At 56.9% G+C, this 21,967-nt stretch overlaps 1 protein-coding gene across 1 annotated transcript in view; it reads left to right on the top strand.

Annotated features, from left to right (window-relative positions):
- The window catches only part of ADARB2 (adenosine deaminase RNA specific B2 (inactive)), a 104,238-nt gene extending 90,511 nt beyond the window's left edge, over positions 1-13,727 (top strand). The window contains exons 15-16 of the mRNA XM_047754654.1: positions 9,319-9,497; positions 10,585-13,727. Of these exons, the coding sequence (XP_047610610.1) occupies positions 9,319-9,497; positions 10,585-10,761 (356 nt within the window). The 3' untranslated portion in view covers positions 10,762-13,727. The remainder of the gene's footprint in view (positions 1-9,318; positions 9,498-10,584) is intronic.
- The last annotated feature ends 8,240 nt before the right edge of the window (positions 13,728-21,967 follow it).

Genomic DNA, 21,967 nt, shown 5'->3' on the forward strand with positions numbered 1-21,967 from the left:
CGATGCAAGGGCGGCCGGAGGGCCGGCATCAGGCTAAGGGCTATTCCTGGGGTTCTAGGCCAGCTCTGGGTCAGGACACTGGGGCAGTGCTGGTGCCCGCGGGTGCAGCGGTGAGAGAAGGGTGTCAAGCCAGCTTTCAGGCCGCCCCCGGCTCCTTACTCCATCCGCAAGTCACCAGCCAGAGACAGCAGCTGGGACCCCAAAGCTCACAGTGGGTGAAGAGGAGGTGCCAGGGGTCTGGGCCACCGCCCTGGTGTTACGGGGCCACATCCCAGCCTTTCTTTTTTTTTTTTTTTGTCTTTTGTCTTTTTTGTTGTTGTTGTTGTTGTTGCTATTTCTTGGGCCGCTCCCACGGCATATGGAGGTTCCCAGGCTAGGGGTTGAATCGGAGCTGTAGCCGCCGGCCTACGCCAGAGCCACAGCAACGCGGGATCCGAGCCGCGTCTGCAACCTACACCCCAGCTCATGGCAACGCCGGATCGTTAACCCACTGAGCAAGGGCAGGGACCGAACCCGCAACCTCATGGTTCCTAGTCAGATTCGTTAACCACTGCGCCATGACGGGAATTCCCCAGCCTTTCTTTACTCCTGAGACCCAGGGCCCTCTGCCCAGTCCACGGACCACGTAAGGTTCCACGTGGCCGCGAGTCAGCAAAGCCACAGCAAGGCCTGGGAAAGGTAGTCCAGGACCTCGGGCGCCACCGCCCTTCCCGGGACCTCGGGCCACCCGCCATGGGGGGTTCTTTCACCATCATCCTGGCCACAAACAGCTGCCTTGGATCTGCCCCCCTGCTGTGCCCAGGGTTGTGGGGCCCAACCTGAAGCCTGGCAGGTGACGGCCAGGACAGCGTGGTCTGCATGGTACAGTTGCCCCCGCCCCCGACGGCCCCATCACTGAGGGAAGGGGTCTGACAACAGGACAGCCGTCCCTGTGGACGTCAAGCGTGAGGCATGCACCTGCCGCACGGGTAGCACTTGTTATCTCCTTCCATCCTCGTGGAAACAGACTCTGGGAATTGAGGGCCAGGGCGCTCTGTCCACCCCCGTGGAGCAAGGATTTGAACCAGCTCGGTGTGACCAGAAACTGAAGCTCTCCCAACCCACCCCGCTGTGGCTCATGGCAACACGGCACGGCCCCTGATCGCCTGAGAGTTAATGGTGCGAAACGGGCCCCGCTCAAGAGGCCTCAGCATCCACCCTCTGGGAGCTGAAGGTGGAGCCCGAGACCCAGGCCCGTCTCTGAGGCGCTCACTCCTGACTCACTGTCGTCAAGTGAGGGACAGAAAGGCCAAAGTCAACGTCAGCAAAACGAGCCATCTTTTCACTGGTCAGCAATTTCCCTAAGTCCAAGAAGCTATCCCTTGGGGCCCAGTTTCGACCTCTTTCTTTCACTTTTCCTCTTCCTTCTCCTGTTCTTTCCTAAAATGGTGAAGGCTCATTTCCTCCCTGTGGTTGAACAGCAGCAACGGCTCTGGATGGACCCCCCCCCCCAAAAGACCTAGCGGTCCCGGTGTGGAGCCCAAAGCAAACGCGCAGCTCTGCGGCGTGCAGGTTAGAGATCGGAGGACTTCCCGCGTCGCGCGTGGATGGCGTCCCGCGACAGCTCCACGCATCCAGTTCTCGGGACGCCTCACTGCTCACGTCCACCTGCTAGTCGGAAACCTAATCCCACACCACAAGCCCTCAGAAACAAAACCCGCAGACCCTCGCGAAGCCCTGAGAAGCGGCTGTTCTCGCGCATCCTTTGGGCACCACCGGCATTTTCCTCCCAGGCACCTGTTCCTCTCTCAACGTTTTGTTTTTTGTTTTCTGGTTTTTTTCTTTTTTGGCTTTTTAGGGCCACACCCACAGCATATGGAGAGTCCCAGCCTAGAGGTTGAATCAGAGCTACAGCTCCTGGCCTACACCACAGCCACAGCGATGCCAGATCCAAGCCGCATCTGCGACCTACAACAGCTCAGGGCAATGCCGGCCCCCCAACCCACTGAGCAAAGCCAGGGATCAAACCCGCAACCTCACGGATACTAGTCGAATTTGTTTCTACTGCGCCACAACAGGAACTCTCTCAATGGTGGTTTTTTTAGCCATTCCCATGACATGCAAAAGTTCCCAGGCCAGGGATCAAACCCGCACCACAGCAGCAACCTGAGCCACTGCCATGACAATGCCAGATCCTTAACCCACTGAGCCACCAGGAAACTCCTCAATGCTCTTTTTAATATACATGTTCAACTGGGAACATATAAACATAGACTAAAACAGGAATTTTGAATTGTAAGTGTAAAAGCAGGAATTGTTTAAAAACCCAATTATAGAAAATCAGAGCCACCCGAAGTCATTGATGGGTCTGACATAACGGCAAAGCACCTGCCCCCCACGCCCCCAGTGATGTCGGCACCCCCACGACTGCATCTGTCTGTCTACACTTGGACACCTGTTTGACCACGGGTTTCACTGCCGTAGATTTGCAAACAGGCCTACACCTCAGTCTCGCCTGCAGGCAGCAACTTAGTAGCCCTCGAAGGGCATTTAAAAACCCACCATGCAGATTTTAAAAGGAAATCATAAGGCTTTTCTGCAACAGAAGAGCAAGCAGAGGAGTCCCTCGTGGCACAGTGGGTTAAGGATCTGGCACGGTCGCTGCTGTGGCATGGGTTCGATCCCTGGCCCGGGAACTTCCGCACGGCAGGGGCACAGCCAAAAAAAGAAGCGAGAGTAGGACTGAGAGGGGTGGAGGTGAGCAGCGCATGGACCTGCTCAGGCCCTTGGAGGGCAGCTTGCACAACAGCCCAGAGGGAGCGGCCTGCGCGGTGCAGGATCCTGCCGCGCGGAAGGCCGGGTTCACGGGGGCAGCCCCGCTGGTAAAGACACCCCTACGGACACGGTTCCAGGACGGTGTTCTAAGATGCGCCTGAAATAGTCTACACAGGCCAGCTGAACCTGCAGGCGGAACCCAGGTGCGGGGCCAAGTCCGGCTGCGTGAACCCTGCACGGCAGACCCACAAGGGCTCCTTCCGCAAAGGAACCACCTCCCGCCTCGCTCAGGGTTTTCCGTAGGTAAAAAAAAGGTGACAGTGGCAACTGACAAAGACCTGCTGGGAACACTCAGCGTGTTAGAGAAACACCAGTGAACCAGAAGGCGAGCTGGCTGTTCTGTGAGACCAGGGGCCTGGCTTCACCTGCTCCCTCGACCCCAAGCCTCAACTCTCATTTTCCTTCCTCAGGAAAAGGACTCACAACAAAGGAGGCGACCTGGCCGAGACGGACCTTCTTGGTCGCGTTAACGGCATTTCTGCAGGTGTTTTTCAGTGCTGACCGTCCCCAGTCCACACTGAAGACAAACCTCACGAGGTCGGGGTCTGGGCAAGGAAGACAGCGTCGGAGACAGACCAGAGGGAACGGGTGTCAGCGCCACGGGCTGTTTGCCAGTCCTGATGGGCGTTCATGTGACGAAAGCCACAGGACTGGCGACAGACAGGGAAGAATGACAGTGGTCTTGCTTCACATAACGTCCTGAAATAGTAGAAATGACAAGCTGGCGTTTTAGGAGCCTTTTTTCAGACCTCCATGTTTCCTAAGCAACTGACTTTGCCAGAAGGAAGCTGGATGTTTATTGAAATGTCCAGCAGCAGCCTGTGAATTCTGCCCCAAACCACAGGCGCTGCATGCTGCACGCATCTCCGCAAGGGGGGCAGAGCGGGGACGACTGCGCCGTTTTCGTCCTCATTGTTGTGCCAGTTAAAGTTTCCAAAACACGGTCACACTCAGCCATAGAACTGACATGGAGTCAGGCCTCTTTTGTTCAGGAGAAATTCCTGAAATTAATTATCATTAATAGTACCCTGCAGGAGTTCCCTTGCAGTGCAGCAGGTTAAGGATCTAGATCGCATTGCTGCTGCAGCAGCTTGGGTCACTGCTGTGGCACAGGTTCTATCCTTGGCCCAGAAACTTCCACGTGCCGTGGAGGCAGACCAAAAAAAATAGTATCCTGCAAAACAACCCAGTGGGTAGCAGCAATGGCTTTCTTTTATGCAGATGCAACATAATTTGTAATATTATTTTTAAGTGACCAAAAACACAAGTACATTATAAACCATAACTTTTGTGTAAATGTTTAGGATACAGCTCACTGGATCAAAAAAATACCTGAGCAGGCACCTTTGTCCTAGAGGGAGGAATTTATCCTCCTGTGCTCCTGCAGGAATTCTTCATAGAAAACACAATCATTGTAGATCTTTCTAGAATAACCTAAAAATAAAATAATCCTAATATCTTTGCACGAAGATCAAAAAAGTTTGATTCAACAAAGAACTATTTAATAAGACATTTCCATACACTGGTATAGATCTCCCTAAGCAATCAGATGGACCACAGCCTACGATAAATTTTAAATTATGGGAAAATCTTGTTTTAGTTTTCTGGGGAGTTCTTTTAAAATTTTTGGATATTTTTATTTAATTTCCACCATGATTTTAACGAAATCATGATTTTAAGGAATTGTTTCATAAAAGGATTGAACACCAAACTTAATTATACTGCTCCTGAGAATTTTGCCTTTCAAGTAATACTCCTGTTGTCAATAATTTTAATTTATCCAAACATTAAGAACTTGACCATAATCGAGGCACTCATTTAATCACTTAGCAAATATGTATTGATCACTTTTGATGTGCCAGGCACAATTCTGCACTGGGAAGAGAGCAGTGAACAAAATATTTGAAAATCCATACCCCAAGGTGTGTACATTCTAATAGAAAGAGAGATAGACAAAATGCAAATGCTTTACAGAAAAATAAAGCCAACAGGGACTAAAAAGTGACCCTAACTCTAAATTAGAGGGTCAGGAAGGCTCTTACGGAGAGGGCAACATCCAAGCCACATCCTGCAGGAAGGACAGGTGGAAGCAGAAGAGGGTGGCAGGCAGATCTTGGGGAAGAGTTTTCAGGGCGGTTTCAGGAAACAGGCAGGATCGAAGCTGCAGTGCACGCAGAAAGCAAGTCGGTACTGGGTTTCAACCCCAGGTAAATGCAGCTTGACATTATCTCCACTTGTGAGTTGAGACCAAGATGGTCCCACTACAAGTTAGATCAGAACAATCCCACAGAAAATTTGCGAATACAAGGGCACAAAACAAAAACAAGCACAAGGGGATATAAGACCACATTGACAAAACCCAGCAGAAACAACAGACAATAAAAACAGACCCACAGCCTCAGAGATTAAAGTTCTCAGACACAGACTTTCATACAGCTATGCTCAACAGGGTAAAAGATACTTAAAAAGCAGGATGGACGATGTGGGGGGGAGAGGTGGAATCCAAAAAAAGGACGAAAGGGGAACTTCAGAAAGAGAGAAAACAGAGCATGTGGGGTAAAAGGACAGGCCTAGTAGCAAATTCAACACAGTTGAAGAGAGAATTAGTAAATTGGGACATTATTCTGAAGGAAACATCCAGAATGGGCACAGAAACAGAGCAAAGGTTTATTAGCCAAGGTTCTTCAGAGAACAGAGCCAATGGGTCAGATTCAACTTTGTGCTGGAACGAAGATTTATCTTAGGGAATTGGCTCATGTGATCATTTGGGCTGGCATGTCTCCAGTCTCAGGGCAGGATGGAAATTTGGGCAGAGGTGCTGTTGCAGTCGTATTCAAAGGCTGCCTGGAGGCAGAATCCCTTCCTCTCAAGGGACCTTGATCTTTGGTTCTGATTAGATGAGGCCCACCTGTGTCATGGAGGGTCCCCTGCTTTGCTCAAAGTCCCTGATGGAAACGTCTGTCCACCTAAAAACACCCACACAGCAACATAAGTTGTAGGTGTCTGACCAAGCATCTGGGTGCCACAGCCCAGCCAGGCTGACACAGAGAATTATCCATTTCAGAGGAAAATGGAAAGTACGACGGCAGGTGAGAGTTGAACGCAGGTGTAGACAGAGCCCCAGAAGAAGGGAGGAAGCAGGGCCAGAGCCATATTGAGGACGAAGAGCTTTCCAGTGGCGATCTACAGAACCGAGAAGCATCTCGCACCCCAAGAAGAATTCTGTGACCTGCCCTCACAGTAAAATTGCTGAAGACAAAGACCTAAAGAAAATCATAAAAGCTGTCAGAAAACAAAAGACGGATCAACTTCAGAGGAGCAAAATCAGACTGAGAGCTGATTCTTGGGAGACAAAAACAAGGAAATGAGGGAGTTCCCGTCGTGGCGCAGTGGTTAATGAATCCGACTAGGAACCATGAGGTTGCGGGTTCGGTCCCTGCCCTTGCTCAGTGGGTTAAGGATCTGGCGTTGCTGTGAGCTGTGGTGTAGGTTGCAGACGCAGCTCGGATCCCGCGTTGCTGTGGCTCTGGCGCAGGCCGGTGGCTACAGCTCCGATTCAACCCCTAGCCTGGGAACCTCCATATGCCGCGGGAGCGGCCCAAGAAATAGCAACAACAACAGCAACAACAAAAAAAAGACAAAAGACAAAAAAAAAAAAAACAAGGAAATGAGGTCTTTACAATGCTGGTAGAAAATTAATCTCAACCTACAATCCTGGACCCAGTGAAAATGCCCTTTAAAAATGAGGGGGAAGGAGTTCCCACTGTGACTCAGCAGGTTGAGAGCCCAACTAGTATCCATGAGGATGTGGGCTCGATCCCTGGCCTTGCTCAGTGGGTTAAGGATCCGGTGTTGCCATGAGCTGTGCCATTAGGCCACAGATGCAGCACAGATCCTGGCGTTGCTGGCTGTGGTGTAGGCTGGCAGCTGTGGCTCCAATTCAAGCCCTGGCCTGGGAACCTCCATATGCCGCGGGTGCAGCCAAAAAAGGGGGGAAAAACGAGGGGGAAGAAAAGAAAAAAGACCAAAAAAAATGAGGACACACAAGATTCGGAGAGAAGAAGGCCTCCCTCAATGCTCAGTGTGTTTTCGGGTGTAAGAAAAACACCCCAAATGGATAATGCAGCACAAAGAGCAGTGAAAAATATCCACTTTCGTCCAGGACGAAACCTGGCTTATGACTACATTTGGCTACAGCAGCAGTGAAAATGTATAATCTGAAACAAAATCAACCATATTCTGCCAAAGTCCCTCTGTCTCCTACATGTCGAAAGACGGGCATTCCTTACCGGGACCAAGAGCCATGCCATTAGTAGGTTAGAAAAGGAAACGTTCAGATTTCCCCTGCACGGAGGAACTTTCACATCTTTGCCACGTCCCGTGAGCACATGGGTGCCAAACTCTGAGGAACCCGGGCCACAGTCAGTTACGATCACACATCAGGTGGCATTCCTGTTGTCCCAGGAAAGAAGGGGAGCCTCCGGTGAGGACGACGCGGCCCCCAGGCCCCCTAGAACCACCCTGGATGGCAGTCCGTGCCTCCACCTGCAGCCTGAAACGCCCCCATCCAGCCTCCACCGCCATCTGCCCATTTCCCTGGACCAGGCAGGAGCCAGGAGGTCACCGTGGATTAGGGTGACGAGGTGCTAATGAAAGGAGTGAACGCCATGAACCTAGAGTCAGTTACCCGAGACCGAGCGTGCATGTAGGAAGTCCTGCTTCTTCCAGCAGAGTGCGCGCAGGGCGAGGGTAGGTGTGGGTGTATGTCTGTGTGCGTGTGTGGGTGTGTGGGTGTGGGTGTGGGTGGGTGTGTATGCGCACAAAAGCCCACGAGCCCTCGAGGCCCAACAGGTGTAGAAAGCAAGCAGCCCTCCCAGTCCTGCCACTTCAGGACTCCGCGGGCCTGGATTCTGCCTCGTTCGTTTTGCAAGTTAAACACCGCCTCCCCGAAGGTCCTGCGCAGCGGGCGTGAGCAATGCAAACGACATTTGAGGTCAGGCAGGTCCACTACTGCTAAAGCAAGGCTGCCATGTCTCTTCTGTGCTGCTTTAAAAAAGGCGGAAAGGATTTTCTCAAAGTGAGCATCCTTGCCACTGAGCAGAGGTGAAAGGCCTTTGCAGGGACAAATCGCGGGTCCCTCTCACTGCTCTCCTGAGAGGCGCAGCGGTGCCTGCGGTGACAGCGGTGGTAACTGAAGCATTTACCACAGGAACGAGTAGCGGTGGGCAGGGAAGGAGGGGGCAGGCCTGGCGAGCCTGGCTACGTGGCTCTGAGCACCGCCGGCCTCTCCTCGCGCCCAGTCACCAAGACCTTGTCCACAGCTCCCCCGCCCGGCTCCCAGCATGGGCAGCGGCCACAGGGTCACTTTAGGGAAAAGGAAGGAGTCAACATGGATGGAGTGGCACCAGGCACTGCCCGTCCATGACCAGGGGAAGGGGACCAGGCGACACTGGTCTGCAGTAGGCTGCACAGGCGGCAGACGCAGGTGTTGTGCACTCTGCCCGTGAAGCCTCTGGGAGGGGGGACCCTAGGACAGGGGGAGGGCTCTGGGCCGCAGAGAAGGCGCATCAGGGAAGGCACCCGGGCCGGCCGTCACGACGCAGGGCTGGCTCCTCGCGGGGCGTCGGCCACAGGCCCCCACGGACCCTGGGACACAGGCCTCTCCACCCCGAGGGGCGCTGCTGTGGCCTGGGCAGGCCCCCACTGCCACCCGAGCGCGCCCTCCCCTGGGAGCAGCAGGCGGAGGGAGGGGCTGGAGGGGAGGGGCTGAGGGAGGGGCTCCGGGAGGGTGGGCGAGCTGGGGAGGGGGCAGCCCGGGGGAGGAGCCGAGAGTGGGTGGGAGGAGCTCGGGAGGGAGGAGCCCGGGGTGGGGGGCGCTCCAGGGGAAGCTGAAGAAAGAATCGGGGTGCGTGGTAGCTTCTGCCTGAGTGTCTTACAGCATCATGGGCAGAAAAAACACGATACCAAGGTCCTTTTCTGCTCATGCGAACCCAACACGACCTGGGCTCCCACCATGGAGGGCATGTGGCCGAGGCCACAAGAGGACGGAGCAGGTGGCCACGAGGATTAGAAGGGCGCACTCCCGGCCCCTGCTCAGCTACCCTGTACCCTCAGACCTCTCGCTTCTACTGGGTTTTTCTCTCTCCAACCCCACTGGACCCCTGGGGGCTGGCAGTGCTTAAGCAGGGCATGCAGCGAGTACCTCATACATGCACAGCCGGGCATACAGCAAGTGCCTCATGACGGCACATTCTCAGATGGCCTTTACGTGGCTCCATAGGTTCTCTGGTCCAGGAAACAAATGGGCAGAGCTCAGTTATTACAGCACTGCCCTGGCACAGTCGTCCACCGGAGTGGGCTGCTGGCACAACCGAGCTTCACAGTGGAATGACGGGACCCTTGCCCCGGCGCAGACGGGTCATTCCCATCCCCCCACCCCGGGTGAACCGGGTCCCCCTGGTCCAGGAGGGTTCACGCCCGCCACCGTGGTTCCTCTCTCGGCAGGAGTGAGTCAGGCCGAGGCACGCCAGCCTGGGAAGTCACCCCACTTCAGCATGAACTGGGTGGTGGGCTCCGCGGACGTGGAGGTCATTGATGCCACCACTGGGAAGCGGAGCTGCGGCCGCTCCTCCCGGCTATGCAAGCACAGGCTCTCTGCCTGGTGGGCACGGCTCCACGGCAAGGTCAGTGGCGCTGGCTCCTTGGGGCCACTGGACACAGGGAGGGGCCCAAAAGCTTGGTCAGAGCAAGGGCGACACATGACACAGACACCGGCCGCATCCTTAACCCACTCCCCGTGGACTTCACACACGGCCCCTCCGAGCAAGGCCCCCAGCCAGCTGCAGGGTTGAGCTGCGGCCCCGGAAAGGGGAGAAGGGAGCGTACTGGAGAACAGCTGTGGCAGCAGAGGATGCTTCTGAGTCGGTGCTATTCCAGTTCAGAATTAAGGAAACAGGTGCTCACAAGACTTAGCTTCCCCCCCAGTGACATGGCAGTGGGCGTCAGAGACCCACTGGCCAGCGGGTGGAAGGCTGGCCTCCCGGCCCCCGCCCTGCTGGCCACACCCAAGGCTGCCGTGCGGCCGGGAAGCTGGGCCTGGTCCACCTAGAACCTGACAACAGGTTCTGTTGTCAAACAACAGCTTCTGTCCTCCAGGTGGGCTGGCGGGGAGACTCGAAACCGCCTTCCGCGTCCCCACGGTCCTCCCCGGCCTCCCCACCCCAGTGTGAACCCCTGATCCCCCCAGAAAGAAAAACGCGCACAGCTTGTGTCTCTAATAGTAGGCAAGTTAGGGTTATTTTTCCGTTAACCACTCCCGCCTCTTGCGAAGCGAAGTCTCCCTGATAACCAGGCTGTCTGGGCATCACAGAATTGCTGACGGAACCGGGGGCTTCTACAGGACTCCCCTCTTTTTGGTGGGAGGATTTTATATGAGATTTAACTTACCAGTAGGTCAAACTAGAAAGAGAGACATGTCTCTGTCACAGCTTTACTGAGGCACAAATGACCTAAACACTGAGCAGGTTTAAAGTGCACAACCTGACACTTCTGGGCACGAAGAATCACGGTAACTCGCCCAGGCGACAGCGCCACACCGTTGCCACCTGTGCGGGGCGAGGGCGGAGACAAGAAGCACCCGGCGGGGCCAGGAGCCCCTGCCTGCTGCTCAGGCTGCTCGCTGTCCCGTTGGGCTGGGGAGCCCACATGTCCTGGGGGTCTGGGGGGGGCCCATCCCCGGGGGCTCACTTCCTCTCGCGCTCTGTCCCACAGCTGAGCGCACGGATCCCAAGCCATGGAGACGCGCCCTCCCTGTACTGCGAGGCCAAGCTGGGGGCCCGCACCTACCAGTCGGTCAAACAGCAGCTGTTCCGAGCGTTTCAGAAGGCGGGTCTGGGCACCTGGGTGAGGAAGCCGCCGGAGCAAGAGCAGTTTCTACTGACTCTGTGAGACCCTGGACCCAGGCTCCGCGCGGGCGAGCGAGGCCGTGCCAGCGTGTGGTGGGCCGTGGGGCACGGATTGGGCTGTGCGAGCGTTTTCCTTTGGTGTTGCAGAAATAACGCGTGTCCAGGGCTCGGCTGAGTGAGGGATGTGCTGCTTCTCAGGTGGCTCACAGGCCACGAGGACCAGGCGCCCACCCCACCCACCCGAGGGCACAGAGGGTCTTCTCCTCCGTGCGTCCCAGGGCGAGTTTCCATTCAAGCTGGAGGGGCTGCGTGGCCGCCTCGAAACGTGGTGCCAAGGTGCTGCCGTGAGAAGAAACCAGGCCCAACCCGCTCCCCTCCCGCCACACGCCTACCAAGTGCAGGGCTCCCGCACAAGCGTGTACGGACAAGCCACAGTGAAGGGAAAAGCCATGGGCTCCTCCCCAAAGAAGCCGGTGAGGACGCGTGACCATGTTCACTGCTCTTTGAGTTTTTACTCCACCTCCTTCCAGAAGGATTTGGGATGCGATGCATGACATTAAAGAATCCTACAGCGGGAAGGGAGAAGGAGGCTGAAGCCCCCGGGCCTGGGGCGGGAAGAAACCACCTCTGGACCCTGGAGGGTCACGAGGTCAGCCCCGGCCCCGGAGCTCCCTGCTGGACATGCTGCTTCTCTGGCAGACGATGACCCAACCGTGAACACGGTCTAAGCTCATAGGGTCCCCCGGGGAAATCAGGAGACTGAGCCCCTAGACCAAGTCCTCCCTTTTAACTGAGTTCTCGAAAGAAACACAGAAACTCAGCCTCCCTGGCAGCCAAGGAGCCTCCAGAGCCCCCCCACCCCCAACCCTGCACAACACAGAAAATCCACAGAAAGCAACTGCAAGAGTGCAAGCAGCAGGATTCTGCCACCTTCAGATCCCCAGCGCAGAGCAGGGCACGGGCGTCTCAGGGTGAGGGCAGGCCCCTGAGGCCATTCATGCAGCCTCTGTAATGTCCCCAGGGTCATACAACTTGAATTGTTTCACCTCTGAGAACTCACTTCTGCGCGCCCCCCCCCTCCCCCCACGATTAGGAACGGGACCTCAGAGCTCCTAGCTCGGGGCAAGGGTGAAACAAAAGGACTGTAGGTGTCTGTTACAAAAGAACAGGAAACAGAGATACTAACTGTGGAGAGAGAAACTTTTCCCAGGGTTTAATATAAGGTCAAACTTATCACCCAAGTTCTTTGAGAAAACAGGCGCAGTGGCAGACAACCTCAGGGTAGAGCTTTGAGTCTGAAACTGGTAAAGCTTGAAAATGCTTTTGCAAAAAGATGACCCCTCTTAATCTTTCATAAAAAACTGAGGAAATAAAATCTTAATTCCGTACAAAAGCTAGGATCAAAAGTTCAGTTTATGTTAGTTTCTGATCATCTGACGTGTCCCTAGGACGACGTTCAGAGAAGCAAAGGCCTGGAGGCTGGTGGTGCCTGGTGTGTCCACCCTCTGGACGCTGGTCTCTGAAAGCCGGAGGCACCGTGGCGTCCTGCCTGGAGGGGAGCCGGAAGCCCAGCTCACAGCGCCCTGAGCTGCCGCCGTGTCCATGTGCTCAGGGACCAGCTCCTCCCGCAGCGAGGCGGCAGGAGAGACGTGGGCTGGACCGACCGCACATGGGCCCCATGCGCCCAGCCCTCAGGACCTGCTCTGGGGGCTCGGATGGCGCCCACCCACCCACGGGGTCTGGGCCAAGGCTACTTGTTCACTCTGGTCTGAGGCGCCGGCTCCAGGAACCACCCAAACACCCTCTACCTAAGCGTCTGCTCTGCAGAAAGCCGCACCCTAACGCCCCCCCGCCCCGACCCATGAGCACCACGTGGGGACCCGTCTGTGGGGTCAGGGGGTGCTTCTCAGGAGAGAGGGGGCTCTGCGGGAGGCCTGTGGGAGAGGAGATTGCCCAGTGCAGCGGGCTGGCGTCCAGGGCCTAGAGCTTTGCCAGAGGCGCTGGGGCGAGCGAGCGAGCCGGGAACAGACACGGAGCCGCAGAGGAGAGACCCCGGCTGCAGACGCAGAGGGCGGAGATCCCGCCGGGAGCAGGGCTGGGTTGGCCAGAGCCTGAGAGGGGCTCCAGTGGGTACTTGGCGCAGCTGGTGGGCTTGGCTCGGGTTGGCCCAGGGGCAGGTGCATCGCACGCTGTTCCCAAGGTCCCCGGGGGCCACCCCACGGAGTCAGCGCCACCCGCATCCTCTAAGTAGGAAAAGCGGGTGAACCAGCACCCAGAGGAGCCTGCGCCCCTGCACCTGCCTCTGTGAAGAGGACAACTGCTTGAGTCGCCCTGACAGGACAGGGTCAACGAGAGGGAGGCTGGCGGCCGCATCGCCTCAAAGCAGCCCTCCTGTCCCCCTGCTCCGCGTTCACACCCACCCTCCCGCACACCCACCCTGGGCAGAGAGCCGGCCAGATCCCGTGCACAGCCCCTCTGCCTCCTCCCGGGTGCGCGCCACTTCCCCCCCGGGGGAGGGGGAGCCAGTTAAGGTCCCCTGGGCAGCTGTCCGCGGAAAAGCCCCCACGGGACGGGCCACCAAGGGTCTGGAGTGGCCCGCCCCCAGCACGTGGACTCCAGCGATGTGTGGACGCAAAGCTACGGGCTTGTGTTCGCCAAGCAAAGGGCCTGCGGGTCTTGCTGCTTTTGTTCCTCTGGCTCCGCCTGCCCCTCCCACCGCTGCCCTGCGTCCCGTCCCTCAGAGCCCTGTCCCTCAGAGCCGTCACCTTGTGTTACTGTTCAAGCAGACACAGCATTTCTTTTTCAAAGGAATCTATTCTTACCAATAAAGTTAAATGCTTTCTTTTCTTTTTGGTAGAGTGTTTATCACGTCTGGAGAGCCATAAACAGCAAACACATGGTATATCAATGCCCAGAATAGAATAGAGTATTTTGATGAAATCCTATTTTTAGATTAAAAATTTCAAGATGTGTCTATAGTACCTTGTTTAAAAAAATTAAAAAGACATTTGAAACCTAAATAGACTTTTTAATTTAGAGAAACTTCTACACCCACTTTTTAAGAAGCCGTTCAAATGAAATCATCTACTTGGCCCCAGTACAATGGACACCCCTTTCTAAAAAGACCAAAGGGAAGGTGGGGGATTCTTTCTTCTTATGTCCACGATTTGGCCGCTGCGACCCCTTGGCGCTGAGGTCTCCTCAGCCCTGAGCAAAGCCCGCAGCGCCTCCGCGCCGGCCGCGGCGTCCCTGGCCCCGTCCGGGATGGGGAGGCCCGGTCCTGCGCGGCGGCAAAGGCTGCCCAGCTGAGTCTTGCGAGGGTGGAGGCAACGAGCGAAAGCGCGGGGGATGCGGGAGGCGCTGGGGTGGCGCCGCCCTGCCCCCGGAGGCGGGGGGCCACGCAGCCTCCGGGTGCCCGCCGCTGTCCGCGGTCCTGACTCACCCGCGGCCGCGGCAGGGCTGGTGCTGGGACCGCTGGGCGCGCTCGGCTCCCGCCCAAATGACCCACGAGTTCTGACTCGGATGGAGGAAAGGATGGCGGGGGAGGGGGTGCGGGGGGAGGCGGAGAAACAGAAACGGGTGGCGGGATGCGGGCCGTGGGCACCGGAAAAGCAGAGCCACCGGGGCCACCCCTTCCCTCTCCAGCTCCTCCCGGCCCTAAACTCCTGGCACGACTGAGTCCAGGGCCCTGAGCTCCACTTGGCTGACCTGTGGTCAGGTCTGGTGTGTTCCTGTGACTTCTTGTCCAGAAGACCTGCCAGCGTCCCTTCAGGCCCCCGAGCCTGTCCAGCCTGACCGCCCACCGAAAGGGACACGGAGGCCACAGCTCTGGACATTCAGACCAAACATCACTCCTGCAGGGAAGTGCTGACAGCAGCGGCCCCTGCAGAAGGGACCGCCTAGCTCCCAACTCATTTCAGAATCAGAATTGGCTGGAATGAAACACCCTCCAAAGAGGAAGACAAGTGACCTGGATTCTGGGGCCTCTTTCCAGGCAGGCCCCAGATTCCTACACCCGGCAGCATACGTGTCAGTAAAAAAGGAAGAAAAAAACTTGCCCAGCAGTGCCCACTTAATATTCAGCATTTTTTAAGCAAAATGAACTTAATAAATAGTAATTCTTAAGTGAAAGTATGTACATAAAAAGCATGATTGAATGGCAGTATTGTACCCATGCGTGTACATTTGTAATATTTGTAAAAAAAAAATCCAAAACCTTAAAATATGAATTTATGTATGTTAATTTGCCTCTAAGTTCTGTAAATTGCACTTCAGTGAAATCTGATAAGGGAATGTTTCTGTTAAGTGAATAAAAACATCCAGTACCATTCTGCTCTCCTGGAGTGCTGGGCCTCTTTCATCAAGCAAAGTTAGGGGTTCGGAGCCCACAAAGGCTCTGCCCCCCTCAAGGAAATGGCAGGGCCCACGACAAAACTCTTGTCTTCTAACAGCTCTGTCTGTGCATGGGTTCTGGCCCCCGTGGACTGACTGGAAACGAACCACACAGGGTGCCAGGGGGCTGGGAGTGAAGATGCCTGTGGATTCTGCCTGGTTTCCTCACTGCTGGGCCCTCCTCCCCTGGTGCCCAGGGCGCCCCCAAAGGGAACTGGGGGCTGTTGGGTGCTTTGAAAAGCACTGCAAATACCTAAGATGCTCTGAACGGTCCCCCCAAGTCTGCATGTGAGGATAGGCACGGCCAGCAGTTCTGCAGAAAACCACGCAGCAAACGTCCCAGAGTTCAAATGTCTCCGAACGACGTCCAGTGCCTCCCCAGGGCTGGCGGGAGGGACCACACTATGTCACCCATCACCCTAGGCCTGGAGCAGAATTACGGCACCGCTCCGGCTGGCGTGCTGTGGTTCCAGGGCTGCAGGTGGGCTGACTGCAGCTGCTCTCCCATCAGAGTCTGGGATCCTAACACACATTCCTTCCAGGCAGGGCGGGGACTTCTTACACCTGCTTCCGTCTAGACTCAGTTCCCAACAGGCACGGGGAGGCTGTGAGATCTTGGGGGGGGGGAAGGCGGGTGATCGGAGCTTCCCCCACCCTCAGGTCAGGGGTCACGGGTCGGGGGGCTGGGCAGCTTCCCCCCGTTCAAGTCTTTCATCAGTTGCCCCACGAGCGAGGAGGACGCTTGGGGCCACAGCTACCAGCAGAGACCCGGAAGCATAACTGTGGACAGGGAGCTGTGTCTGCCTCGGCAGTCACGAACCCGACTAGTGTCCATGAGGACGCCGGTCCGATCCTCGCTCAGCGGGTCAAGGACCTGGCGTGGCTGTGGTGTAGGTTGCGGATGCAGCGCCGACTCAGTCCCTGGCCTGGGAACTTCCACATGCCACGGATGTGGAATAGCATCCACGACCCCACTGTGACATGCCTCGGAAGTCACCTGTCCCAACGCCCCAGCCCTGAGACCTGGCTGCGCAGTGGCGGCCCGGCTCCTGGTCAGAGCTCTTTACAGCCCCCCAGTCAGGGGTCCCCAGCGCGGGCTCGCACGCGGGGGGGCCTCCCCCGGTTCCTGGGAAGCCCCTCTGCACTTAGGGGGCCTGCGTCTCTCCCCGAACCGTCCCGGCCTGGCTCACCTGCAGCACTGCCTCATTTCTTGTGGTATTTTGCTTTCTTGCTGAGAGTTTTCTTTACAAAATAGGAAGTTTAGGACATAATGTCTCAGTAAAAGCTTTCAGCTGAGTTCATTTCCTAAGGAAAGTACCCGGACTCCTCCGGTTTAGTGGGTCCACACAACGGCTGAAGGTCAAGGGACAGGCCAGGCGCTAACCTGTCACTGCTGTGTCCACTCGGGTTCCTTTAACTGATTAACTGGACGACCAAGGCGTGACCTCCCGAGCCAGCTTCCCGGAAAAGCCCTTTCATCGTCAGCAAAGGGAAGCATGTGCCAGTAATGACCTTGATGGCCCAGCCCCAGGAGGCCTCAGACGTCATTCAGTGTCTCATCCTCCGAGTCTGAGAGGGAGGAGGCTAAGCCGTCCGTGTTTACAGCAGACCCTCCCCAGGCTGCAGAGCTGTCCAGGGTGTTTCCAAGGCCAGTGCTGGCCAAGCCTGGGATGAAGGCGACCGTCCAGGGCCGGGAGTGGGGGTGGGGAGGGGCATCCCAGGCCAGTGGCTGCCAGGAGCCTCCGCATCTTCCCAGAGAGAGAGCAGAGCAGGAGGCCAGCAGACGGTGACCTCCCACCAAGGACCCCCGCCCCCGCTGGGGAAGGCACGACTTGGAAGGGCCGCCTCTCCCAAATTAGCGTGTGCAGCCCGAGCCAAGGAAGAAAGCTCATGGCTTCTATGACCAGACAGGCGGCTCAGCTCCCACGGGGAACCTCCGCCACCTTGGCTGTGCCAGCCGGTTTTCATCCTCTCTTCTTCGCAGACCTCCAAACCTCCACCCCCTCTGCCTTGAGTGTCTCTTTGAAGGAGAGGCCTGGCACCTGTGCAGGAACTTCATGCCGCCCTCGCCCCTCCAGCCACCAAGCCCCTCCGCAGAAATCTGGTGACCGAGGTCTCCCGCAGCTCCTTAGCAAGGACTAATTTGCATTTCAAAGGAAAAAGTACTCCGGACGCAGAAAACAAAGGCGACTTTGTGCTGGGCCGGGGTCCCTCCAGAAAGGGACCTAGGCCTTGGGGTCCAAGGATCCAGCCCCACCCCCAGCAGCCCTCCCCGCCCCCAGCCTACTCCACGCGCCGACTCTGGCATCAGGAAGACACGCAGTGGCCCAGAGCTCTGCCCGAAGCCCTGCTGCCTTTGACCCCCAGGTCCGATCTTTCAGTAACAGAATCTTTCCACGCGATGGCGAAGGAGCGTCATGGGGCCTCAGTGTGATACGCCTGCCAAGGGGAGAGCTGACCTCGGGTAAATCCCGGCCGAGACGCCCACAGCGGGGAAGGCTCTGCCGCCTGGAAATCGTCCTTCCCGCTGTCTCCAGGAGGGGACCCGGGAACGGCTCTCCAGGTTCTCCACTAAGACTATTTACCAAGCCTTGCTACGCACAAGCCGCTGTCCTCCATCCTTGGAGACAATAAAAAATACGTGCGTGATCTCTGGCCCCAAGGAGCTGACAGGGGATTTCGTCGGCAGAACCAAACACAAAGCAATTTAAAAAGAAATTAAACGACGTCTACAAGCGAAAGAGCTGTCGCCGGGTCGGACCTCATTAGCCGCTGGACGGCTGTGCTTTCGATTAAAGCAGGGGCCGCAGAGCAGGGAGAGGGGCAGAGGCCCAGACTCTCCTGGGCGGGGCGGGGGCGGGCACAGCGCCCCTACAGGCAGCAACGGGAAATGCAGGCCGTCCCCCCTCCAGGAGACCTTGGTTTATAAACACTAGTTTCAGATCAGGGAACTAATTCAAGAGGCAGGCAGGGGGGGAAGTGTCCAGGGAGCTGGAGAGAAAGCCACCAACACTGTACAGGACCAGACCTGACACATCCACTGACCTTCCTGACTGTGCTGTGCACCGGCAGCTGGACGGGACGAGGGGGCGGTGGCAGCTGCACTGCCCCAGACACCCTAGGGTTCAGGGCAGAGTCCTAAGGACAGTCCCGCCCCTGTGGGCCTCGCGTGGGTTTGCAGCAGAGACCGTGGCTGATGGTGGGCATGGAGTACTCACCCCCCAGCTTGCATACACACCGCACGCACCCCCCACCCCACCTCCCGGAGCGGGAGCAACCTGAGTAGTGCTGGATTCGGGCCAAGGGGCTGTGAGACCTGGAAACCGCCGACAAGTGAAAGAACTGGGGTGTCGGGGGCAACCTGGGTGTCTGAGAGCTTGGAGGAGGACATGGCAGCGCAGAGAGTGGCTGGCAGGACCAGGGGTGGGAGACAGCAAAGCGGGCGCCCCACCTGTGCCTGGGGGTGACACACCTGTGCACCTCATCAGAGGAGCCCCTCAGTGGGGTGCAGGGCTTGGGGGAGGAGTGACAGGAGCGGGCAGACACCCCCCAGGGGCACAGCCATTGCCCCCGGGGGCCCCAGGTGCCATGTGGGCAGAGACCCACCCCAAGTTAGGGTTTATTTTTTATTTTTATTTTTTTGCAGATTTAGACAAGCTGATTCTAAAACATACATAAGTTAAACGATTGCCACGACTATGGCAAAAGTCTCAGCTGTGGCTTGGAGTCAGCCCTTGGCCTGGGAACTTCCATATGCTCCATGTGCAGCCATAAAGAGAAATAAAATAAGATAAAAGTGAGAAAGCAAAGCAATTAGAATATTCGAAACAATTCTAAAAAGGTTAAAGTCAGGAGTTCCCGTTGTGGCGCAGTGGTTAACGAATCCGACTGGGAACCTTGAGGTTGCAGGTTTGATCTCTGGCCTCGCTCAGTGGGTTAAGGATCCGGCGTTGCCATGAGCTGTGGTGTAGGTCGCAGACGCGGCTCAGATCCTATGTTGCTATGGCTCTGGCGTAGGCCAGTTGCTGCGGCCCCAACTGGACCCCTGGCCTGGGAATCTCCATGTGCCGCGAGAGTGGCCCTAGAAAACGCAAAAAAAAAAAAAGGTTAAAGTCAAAGCACTCATATTACCAGTTTCCAGATGTAAAGCCGGGTGGCCAGAACGATGCGAGGCTGGTCAAAGACAGACACACAGGTCAGGGAGAAAGAGCGATCCAGACCAATCGCAAGCGCAGTGTCGGTGGCAGACGCGGCTCAGGTCCTGCGAGGCTGTGGCTGTGGCGGAGGCCGGCAGCCGCGGCTCTGATGAGACCCTAGCCTGGGACCCTCCATGTGCTGCGCGTGCAGCTTTAAAAAGCAAAAAAAATGAAGTACCCAAGGATGACTCTTACAGGAAACATATAAGATCTTTACGAAGAAAATTATGAGACTTTACTGAGAATCATTAAGAATTTAAAAAGGCCTAAGTACACGAGCGTGACCCAAGTCCACGTCTGGGAACACACACTATTTTAAACTGTCAATGCTCACCTCACCGCACGGATCCCCAGATCCAATGAGATGCCAATCAAAAACCCCAAAAGGCTTCTCTTTTGTAAATTCTAGGTTTGCCCTCCTGGATATGAAGATCTACATAAAGCTCAACGACTTAAGATCGTGACACAGACACTGACAGACAGACAATGGACCGGCACAGAGGCCCAGACAGAACGAGACCCAGGTACCGCACGGCCACTTGATAAATGACAGAGGCTGCACCAGCCGGGTCACTGGTGCAGGGGCAAGTGAAGGCTCACACGGAAGAGGTGAGACTGCACGGCAACCTCGCGCTGTCTGCAAACGCTCATCCCGCTTGATACCCCAAGGATGAGACCCTCTGCAAGATGACAGAGAGCTTCCTCCGGGACCTGGGAGCAGAAGGACTGCTGAAATAAGAAACAGCAGACAAAACCCACGACGGGAAGGACTGAGAAATTTCACTGCATCAAAACTTTTTAAAGCCACAGAGTGGCTTCGCGTATAACATGTCTAATCCACAAGGGGTTACCCGTGAACCAGGAAGAAAAGCACAAGCCAACAGGAAACAGACCAAAAACCAAAAACAGGAAGAGAGGTCAGAGAGGAGGAGGAGGCACAGGCAGGAAGGACCCGAGAAGACCTCCAGGCTTGTCAGGAATCAGGCAACGCAAAGCAAGAGAGAGACCACCGGCTGCCAGGCTGCAGGGAGGCTGCTGGACTCGGCCCTGCTGGTGTCACAGCGGCGGCCGGACCAGCTCCGCCCCCACAGCGCGACGTGAGGATGCAGGCCCTCCCGGAGAAAACGCCAAGGCGGCCCGGGGTGACCCGCGCCAGTTTCGCGGGCAGGACACCCACCCACCAGGCACCCCACGGTGCGGTCCAGAGCCGCTGGGAGGTGGGTGCGCTGCTCCTAGCCCCCCACCAGCTCCCAGCCGACAACAGGCAGCACCGATGCAGGGGTTGGGGGACAGCGGCTCCCCGCCCCCAGGGCGCAGGTCCTCCCCTCGCCGCAGTCACACCCTGAGAACACAGCCCATCTCGTCCAGGGGGCAGCCAGAGCCTCGCCCTCGCCCACCGGCCGTGGAGGGGCCAGAGCTAACCCAGGCGGCCCAAAGAGACCCACACCGCGTCCCATAGCTGATGTCCCCACGGCCGACGTCCCCACAGCCGGTGTCCCTACAGCCTGTCCCCAAAGGCAAGTCTCTAAGCAGCACGGAGGCTGAAGGCACCTGCAGTGAGACTCCATGCCCATGTTCTCATGGGTGCACCCAGGCCACCACGGCGGGAGGGTGATGAATACGGGAAATCGGGAGAGTGACAAGGTCAGAAGAAAGACGGGGCTGGTCTGGGTCCCGGTGACTTTCTACGTCTTAACTCCAGCGGGGCACTGTCCCCCGCAGATGCCGCCGGACGGCCTGCCGGTGGTCGGACATGCAAAGTGAAGCACTGCTGTGCAGACAGGGTGTACTGCGCTCTGAAGGTAGTTTAGTACCTTTCAGAGCGATGATATCTCTAGGAGCTTCTGTTCTTTCATGTTCTAACATTGTTATTAACATAGTGGCGCTCAAGCACGAGGTGACTTGGGGCCAGGGCTGCTCCCAGACGCCGTCCGGAACGCGCACTGTGGCTGAAAGGCCAGGGGAGCTTCTTCATTTTACTTTTATTTTGCATATGTTTTTTAATAGTTGATTGTTTCCTCTTTTTAAACCAATCCCTGGGGTCCCTCGTCCACAGGCAGCAGCACGCCCCCACACAGCTCCGCCAGCTCCTGCGCTCTGAAGTCTGCTGGGCCGCGTGCCTCTGTCCTCTGGCCCCGAAGCCGCATCCTGACCCGGGTGGGACGAGCAGAGCCGGAGCCCACAGAGCAGCCAGGGCTGGAGACCCGGCAGGTGAGCCGGACGTGAGGTCAAGCAGCTCAAGGCCTCAGGCATCTTCATCTGTCACGAGGCACGAGGGGTCCATGCCAGGAGCCGGGCTGGTCCCAGAGAAGCCGCCCTAGAGCACGGAGGGCCTCACTGGGCCAGGGGGCCTCTGAGGGCAGGGGGCAGTCGGCCGAGGGGGGAATGAAGACTCAAAATGCAAGAAGAGCTGGTCTCGCCCAAGACCAGACCCGTTAAGCGTGGGACCCGACGCAGTGGGCAGGGCTGTGCCTGCCCTTCCCCAGGCCTTCTCCGCCCACGTGCAGCTCGTCTGGGACCGGAGGGCACAGTCCAGGGTGAGACCAGGAACCTGACAAACGCCCACAAGATCAGGAAACCGTGACCTTCCAAACACTCGAGGCAGCTGTTTGGTACCCCGGCCAAGTTACTGAACCCCGCAGCCCTCCACCTGCCAGCCCC

Source organism: Phacochoerus africanus, chromosome 12, assembly GCF_016906955.1.
Source record: "Phacochoerus africanus isolate WHEZ1 chromosome 12, ROS_Pafr_v1, whole genome shotgun sequence".
In the NCBI taxonomy this organism is placed as follows: Eukaryota; Metazoa; Chordata; class Mammalia; order Artiodactyla; family Suidae; genus Phacochoerus; species Phacochoerus africanus.